General features: G+C 36.0%; 1 protein-coding gene across 2 annotated transcripts; it reads left to right on the plus strand.

Annotated features, from left to right (window-relative positions):
- Nucleotides 1-202: 202 nt before the first annotated feature.
- On the plus strand, nt 203-22836 carry PPP1R42 (protein phosphatase 1 regulatory subunit 42). Of its 2 annotated transcripts, XM_055800997.1 has the most exons (9): nt 203-306; nt 1696-1895; nt 4127-4293; nt 4737-4875; nt 7035-7151; nt 13026-13143; nt 14243-14371; nt 15635-15787; nt 16247-22836. In XM_055800997.1, exons 2-9 carry the CDS (start codon nt 1767-1769, stop codon nt 16309-16311), a joined length of 1017 nt encoding a protein of 338 aa, XP_055656972.1. In that variant the 5' UTR covers nt 203-306; nt 1696-1766; the 3' UTR covers nt 16312-22836. The 2 variants fall into 2 exon arrangements, with proteins under 2 accessions (XP_055656972.1, XP_055656971.1); XM_055800996.1 differs by lacking the exon at nt 16247-22836 and having other exon boundaries at nt 15635-16012.
- The last annotated feature ends 868 nt before the right edge of the window (nt 22837-23704 follow it).

Below are 23704 nucleotides of genomic sequence, written 5' to 3' on the forward strand. Positions count from 1 at the left end.
CCAGGGGAGGCACGGCCACCAGCAAGCCGGAGCAGCCCCCAACCCCACGGTCCCTCCGGCGCTGCCCGCAGCCACGGCCTCGACGGCGCCGAAGCCCGCCGCCCCCGCGCGCCCGGCCCACGCGACGCCCTGCGCGGGCCGGAGCTGCGCAGGCGCAATCGCCCGTCCGTCCCCCGGCCGGGTGCTCTCTCCTCAGCGCTGATTGGGCGGGAAGGGCGCGCGCCGGCTGCCTTGCGTCTCTGCGACTGTTGGTGTGTGGTTGCCACGGCAACCGGTGCGGTTCCGCCCGGCGGCCGCGGCCGGGAGGTGAGGGGAGAGCGGGGCTGCGGCAGGGACGGACGTGGGGAGCGGGTCCTGTCCCCTGCCTGTCCCTCTCCGCTTATGGGCAGGGACATCAAAGCAGCCTTCCCGTGGGGTGTGCTGGGTGGCGGGTGGCCCTTGTCGTCGTCAGGCCTTCTGCTGCCGGGGGGCGGGGGGGAGGGGCCGGCAGTGTGAAGCCCAAGGGCTCTGGGCGCTGGGGGACCGGAGGGGACCCGCCTCGTGCAAAGCCCCGCGCTGGCAGCCTGGCTTTGCCTTTGCTGTTACTGCTTGTTTTGGAAGGTGGTCTAGGAAAGGGCTCTGAAAGGTATTTTTATTCGAAAAGCAAGAAGGAAACACACTTCTCAGTTGATTTTTTTTTTTTAATCAGCTTTCCTTCTTCCCCCACCTTTAAAAAAAGGCAAAAATAAATCCCACATGGGTAAGGGGGAACTACTGAGCTCAGCTTTGCGTAGTAAGTAAGGAAGTTTCTTCTGTCTTCACAGTTCCAATCTTTGCTTTTCCTCGGTTTCTCATAAATGTAATGCTGGCAAGGAGGATTCACTGTCATGTGGCTGCATGAGCTTTAGTATTGGGATGCTTTTTGCTGTCTCCTCGGTTTTGATATACTGATGTGGGGGCATTGTGTATTGGCTAAAATACATCATGTACATGGTATTATGTACTGGCAAAAAAAAGCAGCCTTTTTATTATGAGTTGTTAAGTTATATTTGTTAGGGTATTTTTATCCCCAGAACATTTATACATCCAGTTTGAAAAAAGGTGTATTGCCTTCTTCCCTCCCCCCCTCTTTTCAGTTTATAAGCTTACTTGGAACAATGGCCAGAGTTTTAAAAAAAAGTTGGTATTGTTCTGAGAGTCTCTACAGTATGCCTCAGCAAAAAACTCAAGTTTTTCACTGTGCATAAGAAAAGCACATGCAGTTGTGTGCATGACAAAAGTACTATGCAGATGTGTGGAGAGTACTGTAGCTTTATACCCCTTCTCACAGCCTGTAAAACCTGCTATAGAGTGGTGTCTTGTCTAAGTAATAATTAATGAGATGCCATTAATTAGTTCTTTATGTGCAAAAATTACTTCTGCTGTGAACCATTGTGCTCGTATTTCTTACAAAAAAGATTAAGACTAGAAATTAAATTCACTTAAGCACAGTGAAACAAATCAAATATAACAATCAGTTTTAAATGTTATTTAATACACTAAAAGTTTGAAAAATGACAGCAAAAAAGGTGTAGGTTTTTATAAGCAGCAAAAATTACACATGTCACTAAGTAAAAAGGGGATTAGTGGGGAAACAGCAGATTTGAAGCATACGTGTAAGCATTGTTGCAGATCCGGGGTATAAGTAGTATAACATTTTCCCTTTTTGTTTTTAAGGCATTTTATAAAACTACTTACAAGACCGCTATCAAAAGAAGCAGTAGAGCAGTTTAGCCTATTACAGAATTATGGTTCGACTAACAATGGGCCTAATTGCTAAAAGCATCAGTCACAAGAATCACAGTGAAGAGGACTTTGGACAGTATGTGCGAAAAATAACTCATCTGAATTTATCAGATAAAAATATAAATGCAATTGTAAGATTTTTTTTTCTTTATTCCTTTTATCCTGTCTACTCAAGTGTTTAGTAGTCACTGTTACGATGAGTTGTTTATAATTGCGGAGACAAGCAAAGCCAAGTTTCTATTTTATAACAGCTGTAGCTACATATAGATAGCATTTATATTGACTTGCAATTAAGCCTTAATAATACATCTGTTTGGGAACATGTTTCAGCATTCACCGCTGTTGTTGTGTGGAACACTGCTGGTACATAAAAGTGTTTAAATGGATTTTAAATGTGTGGCATTTGAAATGTGAAAATTTCAGCTGTTAACTTTTAATGTAAAACATCAGAGTGGGTGACTAACTCCAACAGCCTGCAGGGTGTTATTATTATTGACCAAACACTTTTTTTCCTTATGTGGCAAAAATCTTGTTGAAGTATTTTACTTACCTGAAACTGTGGAAATATATATAATCTGTGTATTATCAGTATACTATTTTGCCATTAATTAATTAAAATAGAAAGTCCATATAAGCAATTACACAAGAGAGATGAACCGAGGTGTTAAAGTGAAGTATTTCACAGAACTATTATAGAAATCTGCAGCTTTAAAACCAAATCAAACCAAACAAACAAACACATGAAAAATTTGCTATTTTGATTATTCCGTATGGTTGCTACATTGTAAAAGAGGTTTCAGGAAGTCACCAGAATGGAAATGGTAACTCCACTTTCTTACCTCTTGATCTACTTAAGAAAGAGAATATTTCAAGTTAATCATTTAAACCTGACATTTCTTCTATAGAATACAGCCAGGCTGTTGCCATTGAATCAGTAGGTGCAGGGCTTTGACAGCAGTGCTGTAGCTCTATTGAAATCTAGCTATAGTGTTCTTGGACACTTGAGGTCTGAGGTTAAAAAACAAAGTTCATATTTTCAGCAACAGTTTGAGGTTTTTATTTAAAGTTTTGTATTTATTGATAGTTACCTTTATAATATGCAACTAAAAGATGCAAGGTGGATCAGATTTTATTATTTTTAAAGGAAGTAGTAATGATACTACATACTGTTAAGTGCAACACATTTTATTCTCGTTAATACCATATTTTTTCTAGTCTTGGGAATTTTACAAAGAGTTGTTAACTCACAGCACAATCTTTTCAATCTATCTGTGATTTATTCCTTAGATTTCAGAGGAAGTCTGAGAAAGGAAAAGGGAGTTCGGGAACAGGATATAAGCCCAGTGAGGTTAACAAATTTGGACTGGTGTAGTGGCTTTTTCAAATTAGTCAGGTTAAAATCTACTTCTTTTTTTTTTTTTTTTAAATTGCTCCCTGGGGCTTATTGATGTAAAAAATAATCCATGACCTTTTCATTTTCAAAGACTAAACGTGCAAACTTAACCCAGTCCTCCTTCCTTTGAGTTTAATAATAGGAAATTTATACAGGTTTCAGTAAGTCCTGAGTTAATTCATATCCCCTCAAGATACTGAGCACACTTTGAAACTGCTGAACCCTGAACAACTGAATTGTTGTGTATGGTGGATTTCTGCTTCAAAAGTGTGATTTCAGTCAAGATTAAATAGCTTGTTCTATGTGAACAGATGCATGCAAGCAAACGGGGCTTATTCAGCCCACTCCTAGGAATGTGCACAGCCATAGCAAGTTACTAATCTGATCAGTCCATTTCATTAGGAACTGGTTCATCAGGTGCCATAGAGAAGTTTTACAGAAACCCTCATAAGAACGTGTGACCTTTTAGTTATTTAAGAGGAATACATCCGAAGAAACTTGACATTTGAGTGGAATCCTGGACTCGGAAATGTATCAAAATACATTAAGTGCAAGTTTTTGTATAAATCAGTATTCCTTTGCCAAGAAAGGAATTGGTTTGCATGACACCACTGAGGTTTGATGGAGCCAACTACACTTAACAACTGTGCTTTTCTGAAGTCCATCTGATGAAGGCAGGGAAGAGAAGAAGAGAATGAAGTCTCATAGGATGTGATGTACCTGCTGATGATGGCTGTAGTCCTCGGCTTCTGTATGGCAGAATAGTAATGACAGATTTCAGTCATAAATGTTATGATTCCAGGCACTAACTCAGCTTTCTTAGGAAGAATAGTTGTCAAAAGTGTTTGTTAAAGGTGAAAGCGTATAAATCATGCAGCAGAACTTAAATACAAAAAAAAAATCAGCCGCTTCCAGAAGCAGGCAGTGAGTGAACTCTGTGTAGCATTAATTTGTTATTGTTTATTTCAGGGTGACCTCTCTTTGTGTAAAAATCTTAGAGTTCTATATTTATATGATAACCACATCAGACAAATCCAGAACTTGGACTTTGCTTCAAATATAACACACCTTTACCTTCAGAACAATTGTATTTCATGTATAGAAAATCTCTCATCACTGAAAAACCTTGAAAAACTGTAAGTTGAAAAGAATACATTTATTTTACTAGTAGAAGAATAATTATACACTAAGAAATTTAAAAATTATATAGCCCATTAAGGTCCTTTCAGCTCTTAAATTTTGCTTTTCAAATAAAAGTAATTGCTCATAATTTTTTTGATGAAGTATTCTATAAGTAACAACATATCATCTTAACATACTTATTTACAATTAAATTATTTTCTTTTTTCAGCCATTTAATAGTAATAATTAATAATAGCAGTAATATATAAAAATGCTAAAAAAACCTTGGATCTGTTAGCTGTATGTTCTACTCATGTGCTAGGTTATTTGCTTTTTCTATTATAGTTTCCAAGTATTATTCAATAATACTTAAAAAAAAAAAAGTAATATATTGAGGCCTTGTGTTTGGTTTTATTTTCAAAGGATATTTAAATCTATTTTGTGTTCTGTTCTGCAGGTATTTGGGGGGCAACTGCATCACTGTAGTAGAGGGTTTGGATAAAATAGAAGAAATAAGGGAGTTACATGTTGAAAGTCAACATCTCCCTCTTGGTGAAAAGCTTCTGTTTGATCCCAGATCTCTTAGGTCCCTGGCAGTAAGTACATTTTGAGAATTTCAATGGACTGTTAATCAGTAGATCAGTATTTGTAAGAGAAGTGATCAGGATTTGAACACTGTGTGTTTTCCTTTTCTGCCAATTCTCACAAATTCTACCAAGGGACTCCCATCCCAGTTCTCGTATAAGCAAGGAGTCCAGCACATTCTACTTCTTTGTTTATTTTTGTATGAAGGATGGAAATAAGAACAAAAAGAGAGATTAAGTCAGGAAGTGTGTGGATACCTTATACCAACAGAATGTGAATAAACTGGAAAAAAAAGGGGTAGGAATTTATCACTGTTAGTTATCTTAGTCTACTTAGTAGTGAATTAGTTTGTTGGTATTTCTCTTATTTGATTGTAATGTTAGTTTATTTACTGCCTTTTGAGTTTCTCTAGATAATGCAATGGCAAAAAAAAAGGGGCAAACAGCTTTATTTCTGGATATTAAGAGACAATCAAAAGCATTCAGGTTTAGTTCTGCAGTTTTTCTGTGTTGTGGTATGTTAAGATTTCAGGAAAGTCAGCTTTTGAAGTTTTCTTTCAACATGTTAATTGCTTCCTAAACATCAAATGTATTATTGAAGTGATTAAAAAAAAATAGGTTTAGTTACTAATAGATATAGTTCTATACTAAAAAAAAAATATGTTGTTGTATCTCCCAAAGCGTAGTCAGGGCTTGATAAGCTTTTTTTGTGAAGATGAACAACTTGCTGAAAAGTGAGTTCTTCTGTTTGTGTGTATATCATAAATATTTGACCTAGCTCTAACTCCTGGTCTGAGATTAAGTAATTGAAGACATGCATTGCCACTTTCATTGAATAGATAGAAGCCATTCCTGTGAGAGCACTTTTACTTTGTTCCTTCTATATTGGAGAAATTACAGTAGTTGAGGGACGTTATATAACTATAATATTTGCAGGATGATAACCCACATACTTCAGTGTTTTTCAGCATCCTGGCCTAGAGTCACTAGCATTTTGTTCTTTTTGGCTTTTAAGGTCTTTTGGTGTGGGTTTTCTTTTGTTTAGTTTTGTAAGAAATACTTTGCATTCTTGACCATGTAACATCTTTGTGGAAAGTACATGTAAAAGCATTTTATTTTTATCCATTGAGTGCTAAGTGTTTGGTACCTCCTTAAGACAACACTTCTTACTTCATTATCTTCTATCTGTTTCTGGGCTTTTAATGCTGTCAGAGATGGAAGAGCCAAAAAAAATGGGACCATATAGCTCTCTGTGTAGCACAAGGGAATGTTTTGATGATGACAATATCATGAATCTTTTGACAGTTTATGCGCTGTGTGTATCGGGATGAAACTGGTAATTTCTGTCTGCAATGTAGATCTTGGTCAGATTTTAGAAGGGGGTTGCCCTTCGTATACACACTGCTGAAATAGACATTTTCTAACCGTCTAACGGGATTCACATAAATCCTGTATGTGGTATAATTCTAAACTCTCTAGATAAGGTGTCCTTTTTAATCTTCTAGAGATAAAAGCTTCTTCTTCCTTTTATGTGAAACTACATTAAGTATTTCCTGAGATAAAAAATAAATGTGTTTCAGTTATTTATCTAGAATGTAAAGATCTAACTTGTCTGTTATAAAAGACATTATATGTCTCACAAAACGTGCATTATTTGACTCACTAGTGTTCCAAAAAAGGGGTAAGGAATAGTATACCGAGAGGTTTGTAGGATCAAGCCTTAAAGAAAAACAGCATAGTCCAAGTCCAGCTGTTAAATGAGACAGTGTGGTATCAGATATGGATTTCAGCTCTATGCAGTTCAGATGTAACCTTGGAAAAGGCAGTCATTTTCTGTGTCTATTTCATACTTCAAATGTAGTTAGTGGCACTCACAGAACTCTGTAAAGCATGTAAACATGTTTAGAGAAAACCAAAAATAATGTATTTACTAAGAATTCCTGAAATAATTGAGAAATAATCTTACTTTGCTTTGACAAAAATAAACAGTATTTTAGGACAAGCTGGAAAACCAACATAAAACAATGTGTAAGTTATGTGGTAGTTGTATTTGCATGTTTCTGCTTCATATGCTTGTTCTTCCTTTAAGAGAGTTTTCTGTAAGAATTTACAACTTAACTCATTCATGGCATAAAAAAAATAATTTTCTTTTTCTTCTTTTCTTCCTCCAGAAGTCTTTGTCTGTGTTGAATATCAGCAATAATAACATTGATGAATTAGAAGAACTGGCAGTTTTGGAAAATCTTTCTTATCTTAGAGCAGTTGACAATCAAATTCAACATATGAAGGTACAAAAATAAATATTTGTTCTCTCTAGTATGGGTGATAAGAAATTAGTCAAATTCATCTAAACAGGTGAGTAAAAATAAACTTTAATTCTACAGTTACTGAACCTCTAGCTTTCCAATCATGCTGTCTTTTCTCATCCAAAAATTTTGTTGAGATTAAAAATGGAGAACCATTCATCTAGGATGTCCAAATGTCCTTTAATCCTACATAAAGGGGCAATTGTGCATGTATCTATTAACTGAGTAGTAAATGTACGGAAATTATAACTATAGTATAATATGTCCAAAATGTAGAGTTGGCGTGTATGTTTTGGCCATCTGAGTGACAACCAGTGGCTTAATTTGCAAAGATGACATGGCCATTGTTTGTTCATTAACTTGAAACATTTTACCATATTACAGTTTTTATTTCTCTATTTTAATGTAAATAAAAACTGCTGCTTAGTTATCAGATCGTCTAGCTGATTTTGCAGCTGTTCTAATATCAAAATAACTCTTTGCCTATTGTTACTGAAGTAGCGTAGAAAGTATTTGTCATGAAAGTATACATCAAATTTCTTTCATAAATTTCTGCTAAGGAAAGACATGACTTCATAAGCAAGAGCTCTATCTTCCACAGCAGCAGCTAAAACAAATGAAATTAAAGTGCTTTTGCTCTTTCTTCTGCAGTAGTGAATGTGGTTCAAATAGAATGTTCTAGGCTTACAATTTCCAGCTTATCTTCTCAAAAAGGAACAGGAGTATTGGCCTTGTCACTTCTCATTATTTTTATAAGTTATGTCAAAAAGTAAAAGACATCATAAAGAGCAGTTAAAAAAATAATTTGTCATGCTAGTAACTGAATATCTGATTTATGTTGAACAGCATGCTGACACTGTCATTGTATGGTGGAGGCATGGAACAAACTTCATGAATGACTGATAAACACTGTTTTAGTATAAGCCATAGGCATTAGTGTTCTGCTTTTTTTGAAATATATATTTTTATTAATAAATACTAAAATGAATCGGTTTAAATCATAACCCAAATCATCAAGACAAAGCCTTGGTTAAAATAAACTCTTTCATTACTAGTTTGCATATACATTCTATTTCTTTAGACAAGTTAACTTTCATTGCTCAGTAATTATTAAAATAACTATTATTCTTAATTCTTAGAACATTTAATATCTTTTATATTAAATTTGGCAGTTCTGTTCACCAATGAGGAGATGCCAGTATTTTGTGTGCATAATCTGTCAATTATCTAGGTCAATGTACTTTATTTGGACTCTTAATTTTTTATAATTTAATCTTAAAAAATGTTGAATGATGCATTTCTTTTTTGCTAGAGGATTATTAATGTATGCTGTTTCAAGCTGTGTTTTGGACTGGCAGTTGTGATTGAATTCCTATCCAAATACAATTCATGTAGCTTTTTGCTGGGTAATTAAAAACATATTGAATGTATTAGTTACATCAAAATAACAGTAAGCTTTTTTAAAATAGGTAGTATTTCCAAAGCTCCCCTTTGAAAAGGATTCATTTTCTCAATAAAACATATTAAAGGGATTTTTTTTGTCTTTTTTCTTCCTTATAAATACACGACTTCAGTTGTGATAACCTTTAAAACAAGATTGTCTTAGCCAAAGAACCTATTATTTTAAGAATGAGGATGCCAGGTCAGAAACAGTGTTTTCAGTATCTCAAAGGAAAAAGCAGTATCTTCTGAAACAGATTAAGGAAAGGACAAGAAGACTGCATTATTCAGTAACTGTGTATATATTATTTAGTCATTATTAAATTTCATTATTTAATAATCAGAAATACCAAAGTTAATATTTACCCAAATCAATTGGACATTTGGATTTCCATGTTATATGGTCAATTTCTGAAAAATTAGGTGGTTAGCATTTGAGTTAGCTGCTGCCGTCAGTAAACTTGGATCAAGCTCTGCAAAATTTTGTGAGTGACAGTCCCGTGTGTTTTCTAAACTCCCAAATTTTGAAAATATGGAGCAGATAGGGTATTTCTATTCATATCTTTGCAGACCTGCACAATGAATGACCATACCGATTGTATGTCTAACGTACAGTGCAATGCAGCTGAATATCCAACTTCCCAGCTACAATTACTGTGTTTTAGAGGTTACATTTTAGTAGGCTCTGCTTATCAGTAATATAAATTCATATTTAAATTTTAAAAAACTGTTGAAAAAGCAGTAGGCCATGCAAAATATTAAAAGGAAAAAAAGTCAGGTTTAGGTGTATTTAAGGGGATTTGATTTACAGTGAACATCTAGCAGAACAATCTTATACATCCACTGTTTAAAAAAAAAAAAAAAAAGCTGTGGGAAGTTTTGAGTATGTTTCAATTTCTTTGCAACCCTGAACTTCATGATTCATGGCTTATGTTATTCTACAATATGATATCTGAAAGGATTTTAGGGGGTATACAATTCTACTACATGTACTTAATTGCGTCTGCTGGCTGAAACTGTACATGCAGCAAAGGCTCTTTCATTCCCACATAAGCTGCCTCCATTCTCCTCCCTCTTGCTGCTCTGCTTTCAAAACTCTGCTGTATACCTCTTCTTCATGCCAAAAGCTCTGTCCCCTGTTTTCCCATTCCTGCTACGCAATCGCTGCCATCAAGAACATCCCCAGGAATGTCTGGCATTGATGAGAGACCATAGCGTGCTGCTTGACAGAGAAGTGTCAGAGAGCTCTGTACCCCAGCTCTGCTTCACCCAGTGGGAAGAGAAGCTGTAGGGGAGCCATCCATGTCTGAGCAGGGCTGGTCAACAGCAGTGACCTGTGTAGCAAAGGTAGATGGCAGCAGGAATAATATGGAACCTTTGAAAATGAGGGAAACCTGAAAGGCATAAGAAATGCATAAAATACAGTCTTCTCATGTAGACTTTTCACACTTTTGTATAATTTATAGCTAAACGTTTGTCTCAGTTTTTTCACATTATTATGAAAGTGCTTACTCCCTCGCTTTTCAACAATGCCATGTTGATTTCAGCATAGTTGAAAATTAGGGCTAGCAAATTCAAGCACATAAGGTTCTGGCTAGTTCAGGGCACTGTCAGCATAATTAACAGACATTAAGGCATATGACCTTGTTTCACATGACTGAAGTTTATATAATGTAGTCTGAACAGTAGACAGAACAAAATTATTTTTCTCAATTCATACAAAATAACTTACTATGACTAGCTACCACATGTAAAAAGCATGTCAGGTCAGTTATCAATAATAGAATTGATTTTTAACAGAATTGGCTTTTCTTTGTTTTCTATTGCTTGCTATTCCATTTATCTTATCGAGCTTCTGATTTACTTTAGTCAGGTTCACAAGGACTTCTAGGCTGCAGTGTATTTGGGTTGGAATACTAAGGCAATTCTTTACAAAGACTATTCCTATTTAAAAAACCCCACAGATATTGCTGTTTACAAAAAGCCAACATATTATTCGTTTATTAATTACTTCAGGTTTTGGGAAGATTATGACTTGTGTGAGTATTTGGATGGATAGAGACAATACAGCTAGAAATACCTATAAAAATCTGTATTTCTTAAGTCTTTAATTTATTCAACCTCTGCCCAGTATTGATTATGACAAGAGGATATCACAAAAGATGAATTCATTCGCTTCAGAATTGAGTCAGGAACAAGAGAAAAATTATAGATTTTCTCAAATAGATTATGACAGGTAATCAAAATGGTGACAAATTGCTGTCTGTAGATGTAGTTAGGGCAGTTGGACTGGACGTTTCCGATAAAAACTGGAGCATACTGGTCAAATACCAATTCTTAAATGGCCATCGTTAATTGGTAAGAATGTTACTGCCAGCACTACAGCTGCTTACTAAGGCACTTGCCCTTCCCCCTCTCCCTCCTCCAATGGAATATAATTTGCTCGTCAGTATTTTGTAGCAGACCTCAAAGTGATAGCATGACATGATCATTTATCAAACGGAGACTGCCCAGAAGAGTGTCTGGTCCCTTTAGTACAGCTTATTGAAAGGCTCGAAGTGAAAGCACTTTATTAGAGACAGGAAGGCAATGAACAACTAGAGCGTATCGAAAGGGTAATCATATTTCAGCACAGGATTAGTGTGCTCTTAGATAAACATACACTGGAGTAAGCATGTTCTGGGTCATTTATCAAGTAAGTAACAGCTAACAAAAATCTACAGGACTCTGTATACATTTATCAAAGTTAAACTGTATACGTTTTATTTCAGTAATAGACAATTTTGTATTGCAAAAGTATGACTAGAAAAAAATCTTCCTAGTGAAATCTAGAACACATTACAGATTTCAATGACAATGCCTGAATGCTCAGGTAAGAATAAATAAATACACTTGCTAAATGCTATTTCTTTTTTAATAAGCCTGGCCTAAAATATTTTCCCCCTAAATTGTTGTGTTTGTGATTAAGTGTTAGCATCTAAATAGTGGGGGTTATCATACTGCTATTCTGATACATGCTGATAAAGCTTTGCTGTGTAATATTATGAGATGTATCAACATTTCTTAACGTGAACTGGTCCTCAGAGTTTCTTGCATTGTTTTATCAGTCTTCCTCCTCACAGAACCAGACTTCTGCTCTCTACTTTTCTAAAAAAAATGTTATCATCACTGGATAGCAATAGGTGATAGATGATATCACCGTCATCATTGATAGACAAAAGATTATATAGTTTGGAGGTGTGAGGCTGTGCTGCCAATTCCTCTTCCATGTGCTTTTTGTAAACATGTATTATATAACCCATAGAATATTCCCAGGAGGATTTTCTACCAAGGGAGTAGAGCCTGTAAAACCAGAATTCCCCCTGCTTGCGCTACCCAGGTGATTTTTTAAATTCAAAGGAGCTATGAGGTATCTACACCACAAGATTCACAAGATACTTCATTATTGGCATCAAGCTACAAAATTCTACAGACTTTGTAGTTCAGAATGTGTCACATCATGATTAGTAGATTTTTTCCAAATTATTACAACTGTAGAACATAAATTCTCTCTTCTCTTGTATTCATACAGATTGTTTTGAATCCCCCCTCAAGCTTTTCACACAAATAAGGAAGCCTGTCAAGAATGACAATTAAGTGAAATTTTGAAAAGAAAGTATTTCAGAAAGTAGAGTATCTGAGTAGAAAGGACCAATCTGTTAAGCTTTGCATCCTTTTAATTTGAATTTATTGTATTTTAAAGACAGAAGAAGTTTTATCTAGGTCATACTGCCCTTGGGTAACCAGACAGAAACCCAGATGGAGAAAGGTATATTTCAAAAATTTCGTTATTCGGGCCAATACTATAACTGACCACCCACAGTTATTTAGGGGGAGATCACTGTTTCTCCTTTAAAATACAGCTTTACATACATAAAAAGCCAGAGGCAGTCTACTGTGTTTTCCATGATTTTTAGCTTTATTTAGTCAGCTCTCTGTGAAGTATTTATTCTTCCACAAATTTTTAAAAATCTAACCAGACACTGATACTGTAAGGGCTCTGTGAGACCATGGGGATGCACTAACAGACATTACATATCAGACAAATTTTTTGGCTGGTAATTCCTCGGCTTTAGGTGCTTATGAGTGGGATTGTAGTGGTAATTTTCCATAGCTGGCATTACTGTATCCTTAAAAATGCATTTTCCAACAGCATCACCATTTCTTCTGTGCAATTATGATACATTCAGGGAATGCTACATATCACTCTATTTGAAAAAGCACATTCTTAATGTGTGTATTGATACATTAATATTCTCACTGAAGTTATTTTTGTGTGCAGGAGTCGGGCCTGGCTGAACGAATCACATTACTATTGATTTTTACTCTAGAGGGGGGGAAATAATCACAAATGTTCTATTCTTGTATCAATTGCAGGATTTGGAGGTTGTATTAAACAAATGGACAAAGCTACGCAGAATGGATCTTGCAGGAAACCCCATCTGCCACAAACCAAAATACAGGGACAGGATTGTAGTACAGTCACGAACTTTAGGTAAAAAATAAAACTAAGAGCCAGCCCCAAAACCCATCCATAACCCTCACTGTTTAGAAAAATAACTGATAGATTAATCGTTCCTGAATTGTATGATGTATGTAAACATAACTACTGCCATAGATATTTATGTTAAATTTATTTACAGGTAATGTAGCTAAAACCCCTTATGCAATTAACCCCACAAACAGTGTTGCTTAGCTTTTGCTATTAATAGTAGCAATCATTCATGTTACAATAGACAATTTGTGAGATTGCTGTAAGACTGTGACATTTTTGTGTTCATATTCCAGATGTTGTGAAACTGATTTTCAAAGATAAATTTAGTCTACTAACCTATCAGCCTGTAGTAGTTGCATAGGCATTTTAGTTGTACAGTTATAGTTGTACAGGTCGTACCTTACTGTGTTTCAATTTGTTATATAACATTTTTCCTTAAAAGCAGTTTACACTTATGTAATGAACATACTTGTTAATCTTAACCTTATTGTGATGCAGTTTTGAGATAATTTTAGCATACGAGGAAGCAACTTAGTCTTCTATATGTAAGTATTTATACTGTAGAAACAAGTAAAAAATATGCACAATTTTTACTTTTTGGGATAAAGGTGGCAATTACCTTAAAACTTGTAATTACAGAACTTATTTTTCTTTTTTCTGAGAGTACAAAATATTGGTCAGTATGAAAAAGGAAAACCCTGTCTGCACAATGAAAATAACAGTGCCTTAGGACAGTTCTAACACAACCTAAATTTGTGGCCAAATTAGGCATTACGTTTGGTCTGACTCAAAAATGAAGATGCAACCAAGGAAACAGAGCATAAGTTTTACGTCACCTATGCAACTAAAGTTAACCTTAAAGAGCCAAATCTGTCTGTCTGCCTTCATGATCAGTAGGATTCCTTGATTGCCAAGACGTGCAGTTTCTCTCTCTTAAGCTGTATAGTTTGGGGGGGGGTGGGGGGGGGGGTGTACCAAAAGACTAAAAAGAGCAAAAAAGTTTTGAAGAAAGCAAATGTAGAACCAGTATGCATTACATACAGCTTTGTACAGCCTTTTAGTTAACTTCAGGTATCACAGAAAGTATTCTCTTTGACAGAATCCCTTGACGGGAAGGAAATTAAAGACATGGAAAGACAGTTCCTAATGAATTGGAAAGCCTTCAAAGCTGCCAGGAAAAAAAACAAAGAAAGAATGACAAATGAACACACAGCAGATCTACATTTTTGTAAGCAAACTAATTACTTCATGCTTATTTGCAACATTATGGAAACAAGAAAATGGCAGCCAACAGTAAATACACTAAGAATGAGACTTGTACTGGTGGTGAGACCAAAACACAGGAGTAGAAAATGAACTTTTTCAATATAAAATTTAATCTTAGCACTCGCTCATGTGGTGGTTTTTCCTCCCATCCCAATCTCCCAGAGTTACGGAAAGAAGTAGCTAGTACATTTTGAACGTTTGTAAGTACTCATGATTACTTTCCACATTTAAAAAGAAAAAAAATTGTTGAGCATTCTAGAATAAATATGCATGAAATACATCAGACTTGTAAAATCTATTTGTTGATACTTATTTGATGTGTAAGTTGCCAGTCCTCGTAAAGGCCTTCACAAGATACATGTCTAGCAGAAGTAAAAAACTTTAAACTTGGAAAGGAAAAAACAAAGCCTTGGAGGAAAAAAAGCCTGAAACCTAGAAAAAAGGCAACATGTTGTTGAAGCAAGAAAAAAAGTTAGCTTTGAAACTCAAACAAAACCTGAAATAAACTTGGAATTTTTTAAAAAATGGTGGCCTGGGGATGGTTGTTACTATAGAGTAGGTGGCAGATTAAAACATAGATGACTTAACAGTACGTCTTGCCATCTTGCAGGATTTGGAAACAGATGTTGGACTTTGAATTACTCAGAATGGTTTGAATGACCACATTTATAAAATAAAATTGGTGGCAGTTACATTGTTGTTTTCAGAAGATAAATTGTGATATGTAAATTGGGGAAGAAACTATGTTCTTTATAGCCATACTATCTCAAATTGTTAATTCATGAAATCTCATGGTTATTTTTGAAGGCATGAAGTGAAAAGCCCTCAATGTGTCAGCCTCAGCCCCAACAAAGCTGCAGTCTGCTCAGTGTTTGGAAGCCATATGCAAATTGCAATGGTTCTGAAAGTAATATTCTGTCTTCTGAATAACTACGGATATAAGGAGGTGCTATGCAATTGAATTTACTCCCTTCCAAATAACTCTACCTGAATGGGAATACCTGCTTTAATATTCACTTTCATCAGTGTTTGCAGCACTTCCCGTAATTTCATACAAAGTTTTCCATTCTCAAGTATCAAACTTGAGGCATTTTACCCTAAGGGTTATTACAGTGTTTTCTATAACAAGGTATATTGGAACCTGTGATCAATCATACTGAATATCAAAATAGATACGGTTTGACTTGGGATATTGAATTAATCCTTTTTTCTTTGTTTTCTGCAGCTGACTTTGAAACATCTTACCCTATTCTTCCCTTTCACTACAGTGACTTTGTGAAAGAAAAACCACATTTTTTAGTTTTGTCTGAGATGCACAAAGTTAAAAGAAAACCTCTGCCAAGAATCCTGGGGAAAAAAAGGTTAGATGAAAACTCAGGTATGTTCCTCAGACATCTTCCTCTTGAGTTCTCTTGGTTATTGCTTGTACATACAGCTCTTACTGATTCAGTTAGAAAACGAGTATATGAAGGTAGAATTTAATCTGAGATCAGTTTCAGGCTTTTTTTTAGCCATGTTCTATTTATTGTTTTTATTTCTTTGCAAGACAGGATAATAGATTTCAGTTTCTGGTTATAAATCAGTAGACTAGCTAATAGCAAGAACTTTCCTCCAGCGTTAGTATTTTCTGTCATATGCATTTGATTGTAATCTTCCTCAAAGGTAAAATAATAGTGAAGTTATTTCTTGGCAGTACAGTTACTGTCAACAACATTGGTGAAGGCTGATCCCATGCATGCAGCAATACGCAGGATAAGCAATCGCTTTTCATCATTATAGCTTACTTCCAACAGACATGTTTCAGCATATTATATACTTGATTATCATTTTCTTGTAGCATCAGCTCAAGGTCATCAAGATGATCAAGAAAGAAAATCACATAAGCAGCTTTGTGAACCGTAATGCAACTGTTTGGGGAAATAAAATCTGCCCATAGGGATCTGCAGTTTGGGACTTACAGTTTTTCCAGCTTTACCTGTAGTAATGGTTTAGTTCAGTATTTGGGACCTAGTATCACTGCTTCCACATTTTTAATGCTACTTTTAATCTCACTGTTTTATTATTTATCAGCTGTACTGGCCAATAAAAAAATCATCATTTATGCAATGCTGTAGATAAAATAAATAAATAGATTCAACTGCTACAGGTATTCTTTTGTAACTGAATTACTAAATGCAGTGTTTTATTTTACATTCATCTCGGAATTTATTAGTATGTTTGAAAATTTAACTGAGCAACATTTAATACTATTCATTCTTGACAGCTTCCCACTTTCCATTCCATCAGTTCTGTTCCTTGTGATTATTTGTTCTGATTAAAAATAGCTGCCTTTCCCTTTGAAAGGGAAGAAGTATTACAAATCCCAAAGCTGCTGTCTTCCAAAGTATCATTTTTGTTCTTCATATGACAATGTATATATTCTGGTATAAAAAGAAAATTAACTCATCATATATGTACCCATTCTTGATTTTTTTTCCCTGCATATAACAGTGGAGAAGTTTAAAAACAAGAACTGCAGGAACAATGCACTAGTTACCACAAAATAGTACTACTGCGTGATTATTTTCCAGTGAATGGTCAAGGCTTGTGAAATTTAGAGGTGTACAGGCTAATACTCATGCCATACAAATACTTTTTTTTTTTTTCTTTTAATTCCACTGTAAAATTAGTTTGTCCACATGCTCAGTGTTCTGTCAGCTTGCAGTTCATCTTTATTAGCATTCTGTCTTTTGGGCCAGGCTGAATAAAACTATGGTTTTCATTTGCTATTCCCTTTAGTCCTAATAAAGGATGGAACATGCATGTACAGCACCTCCCAGAAAGATGTTTTCTTCATTTTAAGAACTTCTACTATCTCTGTGGAGATAAAGCATTCTGATTCTACTCTACTATGTTAAAAAGCTGTCCAGTTGTTGAGCTGCTTTGCTTGACAAAAGTTTTCCTAGTATTACAAAGCTGGAGTACAATCCTGGCCCTGTTGAAATCCCTTTTGACCCTAGAAAGGCAAAGATTGCATCTTCCGTACTTGATTGGAAGAAGATGTCTATATTTTTTATTAATTTACATTTGCAAATTAAACAATTTGGGTTTGTTTCTTTTTTTTTTTTTACTATTAGTCTAGAAGATTTTTCTCTGATTTATATAAAGGCTAGAATAAACTACAATCAGATGACATGCATTTAATATTTTTGAAAAACTTGTAAGTGGGACTTTTATCTTGTATGCTGAAGGTTGCTATACGTTAATTTCATGTGTAATCACTGCTCTTGAGACTTACTCTAATCTTGTTACTAGTGGAATTCCATGGAAACCAGAGAGTCTTGGGAATTAGTTAAAGGTTTGTGAATTCTTTAAAAAGGTTTTTTTTGGGGAAAACCCCCCCCCTCAAAATACAAAAATATTCATTTTCAGAGTATATGCTGATATGAAATAATGACAAATCACAGTATTCCCTTGCCAGATCCAGTAATTAGGGATATGCATTAATGTGCCTATATGTAAAGCGAGGAAATTTTGTCAAACTGAACAAATACCTGTATTGTTTAATTGAAATTCAGTATAGGACTAAAGAAATTAGTGAATTTTAATCCTACCTTCTGTGTTAGCCAAATAAATTATTCCAACAGATGTTTCCTCTTTCCCTATACATGCTAGGTGATGTTTGACCTTGGCAACTTAAAAACAGGCATTAAATACCTTTTTAACCTACATCTAAGATCCACTGAGGATTACATACAGCTTGAACAATGAAAAATGCCAGTTATTACTAGATTACTAAAATATGTCATTAATCTTTCTGTTTTGATGATATAAAAACAATAGCAATTTTATATTGGATTATAAGTTAGTTTTGAACATTTTGAGTTATGGATATTGGCAGGAAGTAATTTAAAGAAAACAAATCACTTAACTATTTTAAAGATACTTAATACCTTCCAATGGGATACACTATTATTAATTTTCCCTGAGTAGAGAAGTTGTTGAAATTTTGATGTTGTAAACTTAACCTGTAACCAGCAGTTTTCTGCCTACAATCCTTTACTCATGGAATTAAATATTTGAATAAGTATTCATAGCAATATCATAGCAATTCAGAATTTGGTGGGAAAGTCACCTTTTGTCTCTCCGGTGTATGTTATGTGATTAGCGATATGGTAATATCTTTAAATGAAACAGTCAGCATATAGTAAGTACACTGGATTGCGCCAGCTAATCATAAGCCACTCTCCTCGCCACCGTGCATATCCTGCAGAGTAGTTCAAATGTAAGGAACTTGCAGCAAGCCATGTTAGTTCTTCTTAGCTCTTCAGCAGATGCTCTTACCAACAGCCTTGGCTTCAGGAAAAAGAGAAATACAGACACAAGGTACAAACTAGTGCAGTTTTAGCTGAGCACCCTAGAGCTAGTTTTAGCCACTGAAGAGCCTGTAAGCACTCCAACTGTATTCAGAGTTAGGTGCATTAAATATTCGGAGATAACCAGCTGGAGCACTTTGGCAGAGCTGAGAGCATGTTTTGAACAGCCCTGGAGTGCCTCTTCAGCAGCTATAGCCCCTCTCACTGCCTTTCTTCGGTGATGGTGTTGAAGGAAAAATGTAAACATCTCCTCAGCGAGGTCCAAGAAGTATCAATCAGCAACTGATGAAGGCTGTGGAAGAGAAATGTAAGGAATTTATTTGTCATTGAATTATTCAGCCATGATACAGGATATGAAAGGAGTCATTGCTAGATAAAGTGTAAGGATAAAGAGATGAGGTGAAGTTCTGAAATTAAATAGTGTTGCTGAAGCAGAGTCATTTGAATGGAGGTCAGGTATTAGCAGTTTCTGATTACTGTGGCCCATGTAAGGTTTCAGCAGGCAATTCAGCTAATGTAGTGGTTGGTTCCTTTTTTTCTGGGGGGTATGCACTACTTGCAAAGGTGAGTGTAAGTACTTTTGTAGGACCGTAATTAACATTACAGTGTTGTGTACATGCATGGTATTTTCTGTATCCATGTTTACAGCCTTGCTGAATGTGGTGCTGAATGATTCTACCCATGATAATTCATAATCTGTTTAGAAGGAAAAATATAACTCTGTTATTACAAACATACACAATGATATACAAATGGCATTATCTTCTGTCTAAACTTACATTTCAATAGTGGTCATTTAAAAAAAAAAAAAAAAAAGGAAGTAGTTTTATATAGGCAAAACCTGTAGTACTTAACACTTAAATTCAGCATCCTAAAGACAGTGATAAACAGCATCCCTTTTTGGCCATGCCCATGCCTCTTCACTCTAGTTCTCTGTGATGCTGGCTGTGTCCAGAACTGGGAAAGGATCTAAAAAATACAATAACAGACCCCCTGCACTGATAGAGCTGCTGTGCTCTTGGAAAGAATACATCCTTTTTAATACCGCTGAGAGCGTGCATCTCCTGATGAGCAGACTGCCAGCTAGACCACATGTACTCCTACATGTCTGGATGACCAGATATCCTATAGACCCATTCTTGTCAGGAAGTATATGCCTGCTGATTGACAAGCTGGCAGGAGCATGTTTGCTTGCATTGGTCTGCTGCCTCTTCCAGGAGATACGTGCTATTTCCTAGACCGTTAGAAGACCAAATGGCATGTGCAACTTGTCAGCCAGTAGTGGGTAAAAAAATTACGGGGGCACATCTGGGTCTGCAGGCTGTAACAGACTTTCAAGAACATTGAAACCCAGACTGTTTGAAACCTTCTAAGTAAAACACATGAATATTTAGAATCATTTAGTTTGGAAAGATCATGGAGTACAGCCATAGGTCAGTAACATTTTAAACTGAATGTGTACATAGAGCAAGCTATTCTGTGACTTAGTTGCATCTTGTAAATGGTTTCATCAAAATTGTATCAGGAATGAAGTACTACTTTAGGATGGTGAAGTAAACAAAAAGCAAACTCAAATCTTTGCATATCTATTTTTCAGGTGTTAAATGTTCACTATAATTGTTATTACATAAATGAACCAGACATCCAGTATGCAGTATTTACTTTTTCCTATCCTTAAATCTTTATTGCATGTAATTTTATTGTAACTAATTTACAAAATTATAAAAATCACTTTTATATACACAAAGCATCAATCAAATTAACAAAGTAAAGAAATAATACTGTGTTTTCAGGTTTTTAACAGATACCTGCATGGGAGATTTAAAGAAGTAATTTGAGGTTAAAATAAGACAGCTACTTGAATTGGGATATATAAATAAATCCTGTAATAACTTCAGTATAACCCTGGAAGCTATTCATCTGAAGTCAGTTCCAATAAACTAATTTACTGCAATGATACTAACACTGTTTTGATATTTGCCTTCCTGTATCCTGTCATACATTGTGTAGGAATACTCCTATATCTGAAAAATTGAAAGCAGATGCTTTAATAAACTTCAGGTGAAAATGCAATCATTGTGCCCTTGTCTAGAAAGATGAGATGCTACATTTTGGAGGACCGCATTCCAACCACTAATTCCTTCGTAACAGCTATACCTCCTCAAATTCACTTCCAGCACCCTGAGATGCATCCCATCCAGCTGCAGACTTGGATATGTCAGATTTGCTTTCGTGGTTCCTAAATAGATCACCATTTGGTAGCATTTCTCCCCACCAAAAACTGTTCCTAGGACCTAGGAGGTGTGAGACCAGGCCTTGCCCCAGTAAAGATTCTGATGCTTTTGAAGCAATCCGCAGTACTGTGGTAGCATGCTGGTGTGTTAGAAGTACCAAAAGGGAAAAAAAAATAAAGCATCAGAGCTTGACCACCTCCCCTTGGTACTGCTTTGACCATAATCGGAATATATGTATAGATACATAAGCTTTATAATCATGGTGTACACACACAGTGTTAGAGTTACTGATCTAAAGTTCAAATGTGAACTTTAGATCAGTAACCGATGAAAAATTCCTGTATTTCACAAATATCACATTAAAAACAGTGCAAGGTGTAAGTTAATTTAATGCTGTATTATTTCTTTATATATGCAGGTATAAAGCAGTGCATAGAACTGTCTGTGATATAGCTATAAAAGCCACACAATCCAAAAGTTCAGAGATGGGGGCAGAAAGGGGAAAAAGCGGCCAAAAAATTAAGTCAGTGTTCAAGATATGCCCATTGATTTTTCAGAATGAAAATTCAGCACATGATCTGTTAATACGGGTAATTCAGAGTGTAACTGTTAAAATAAGGGGAGCTGAAAGGCTTTTCCTTGCTTTTCTTACGGTTGTTTTTTTTGTCTCTGTGTATTGTGCAAAGTAGCTATTCTGACTTACAGAGCTCTGAGGGGAATCGATTAATATGTGAACCTGCTTATTTACAGTCACTAAATGATAAATGTTATATACTGTGAGTGTAAACAATACATTTTACTTTGCTAGGAAAAAAAACCCAGTTGTTTTAAGTCATGTGGCCTTGAAGGAGTTCACTGCTAAAAAAAGATGTATTTGAACCTTAACCCCTTCCATCAAATGACACTGTAACCAGAGACTACAGAAATGACTGGCTACATCCTTCTGTTCTCTTAATTCTGAGCAGAATTAATTGCTGAATCAAAACCAAGATAAATCAGAGCCAGCTGTGAAATGATCCATGTAATAGACTAATACTTTAATTCAGAAAGGGGTTTGGAGCAATAAGATCTTCCTTTCTTGGAGAGTTAATGTATTAGACTGTCACAGTAATCACTAATTACATGTCCAGTAAAGTTAGGTGTAATCAGTTACACATAGTTTGTAGAAAAACGTTTTGGAATAAAAGACTGAGTCTTACCCGATTTCATTTGTATAAGAAATTGCTTGGATTATTCCTAAGATGTTGTTTCTTATGGAACTTGAAAATTACCAGTATTTGATAAAAATTTATGTGGAAAAAATTGTTAACTATCACCATTTTTGTGTGTGGAAAAAGTCAATTTTGTAATAAAGGAAGGTCCAAAGGAATTGTCCCTGAAATAAAACCTTTCCTAATGGAGTTTCTCTGTATCAGTGTCAGCTCAGCGTCTTACGCTTGAGACCCTCTCTGAAATGAGAAAGGAATTTTTCCTGAATAAGGAAATCGGGATCTGTCTTTTTGCATTCAATGTTTTGTGTATTTTGTTACCATTTATATTTTATTGCCCTTTGATAAAGATAATCAAATAAATTTTAACTCCTGCATGCATTCTCCCCTTGAATAACAGGATCTTTATCTTCATTCTCAAGAAACAGAATTCCAAAACGAAGGTAGTAAATAAGTGGTACTAAACCCTGAGGTGCCAGTTGCTTCTGTTAAAACGAATGAGTCCTTTGCCTTCAAAATAAGAAAATACAAACCAGTAAATAAAGCCCTGATGTGTAGCTGTCATTATTAGTCCATTACTGCGATTAGTATTAACTGAGCACGGTACTTCTTGGTTTAGCTGCCATCACCAACATGTGCAGGCCAAGGAAGGCAGAGAAGCACACATTAAAAAAAAGTCGCTGCTTTAGCAATTCCAAGAGGAGGATGTCAATACTTCTGGAGAGCATGCTGGGTTACTGACGCAGTGCAGTGCGTTGGGAAGTCACCTCCTGATCTGTATAGCGTGGCATTACCGTGCCACCTCACACTGCCCTCTGCTTTACACATACTCATTTAAAAACAATTAACAGATTTTTACTACTTCTCGATGTGGTTTATGCTGTGTAAGCCAGCTAGAGCATGACTTCTTTTTTATAGTTTGAGTATTTCTAGCTGAAAGATTTTAGTTTCTTGTACATTAAATAAAATATTTAAGGCCTGAATGAATTATTCCCTGTACAATGCGGGCTGTGGGGTTTCACACAGAGAATCCTGCAGCCAAGCAACTCAGTCTAGCTAAAGCAAACCTCTGTCAAAGTCTTCCACTGGTGAAACAGCAGAGTGAGTCTCGTTCTCTCTGGATCTAACCTCCCTCTCACTTGTTATGTTCCGTAATAGTCTGGCTACATCCCAACTGCATACACGTATATCCAGTCCCATTCTTTGGCCTGCTGTAAACCCCTGCATTTTAAGTCTGCGATTCCCCTTGAGTGCCATCAGTCACGCTGTCATTTGATGCATAAATATTCACACTTCTCCAGCTCCAGCAAAGCCAGCTCTTCCCCTGCTCGGCTCCCGCTTGGCTCGCTCGCACTGGCTGCGACATGCCGCTTCTCACATGGCTGCTAGCAAAGGGAAAACTGTCAACCAGTTCTCTTGGGGTTCTCATCCTTCACCCTGGTTTTCCTTTCTCTTTTCTTGAAGTGAGAACAACTGAGCTAATGGAGACCCTTCCAAA

This window comes from Falco peregrinus, chromosome 3 (genome assembly GCF_023634155.1).
Source record: "Falco peregrinus isolate bFalPer1 chromosome 3, bFalPer1.pri, whole genome shotgun sequence".
Classification (NCBI taxonomy): domain Eukaryota; kingdom Metazoa; phylum Chordata; class Aves; order Falconiformes; family Falconidae; genus Falco; species Falco peregrinus.

Bases quoted from the DNA above. Each gene is read 5' to 3' on its own strand.
- PPP1R42 (XM_055800996.1), top strand. From the start codon at position 1,767: ATGGTTCGACTAACAATGGGCCTAATTGCTAAAAGCATCAGTCACAAG. The intron at 4,876-7,034 runs GTAAGTACATTT...TTCTTCCTCCAG, and splicing joins GATCTCTTAGGTCCCTGGCA to AAGTCTTTGTCTGTGTTGAA. The intron at 13,144-14,242 runs GTAAAAAATAAA...TCTCTTTGACAG, and splicing joins AGTACAGTCACGAACTTTAG to AATCCCTTGACGGGAAGGAA.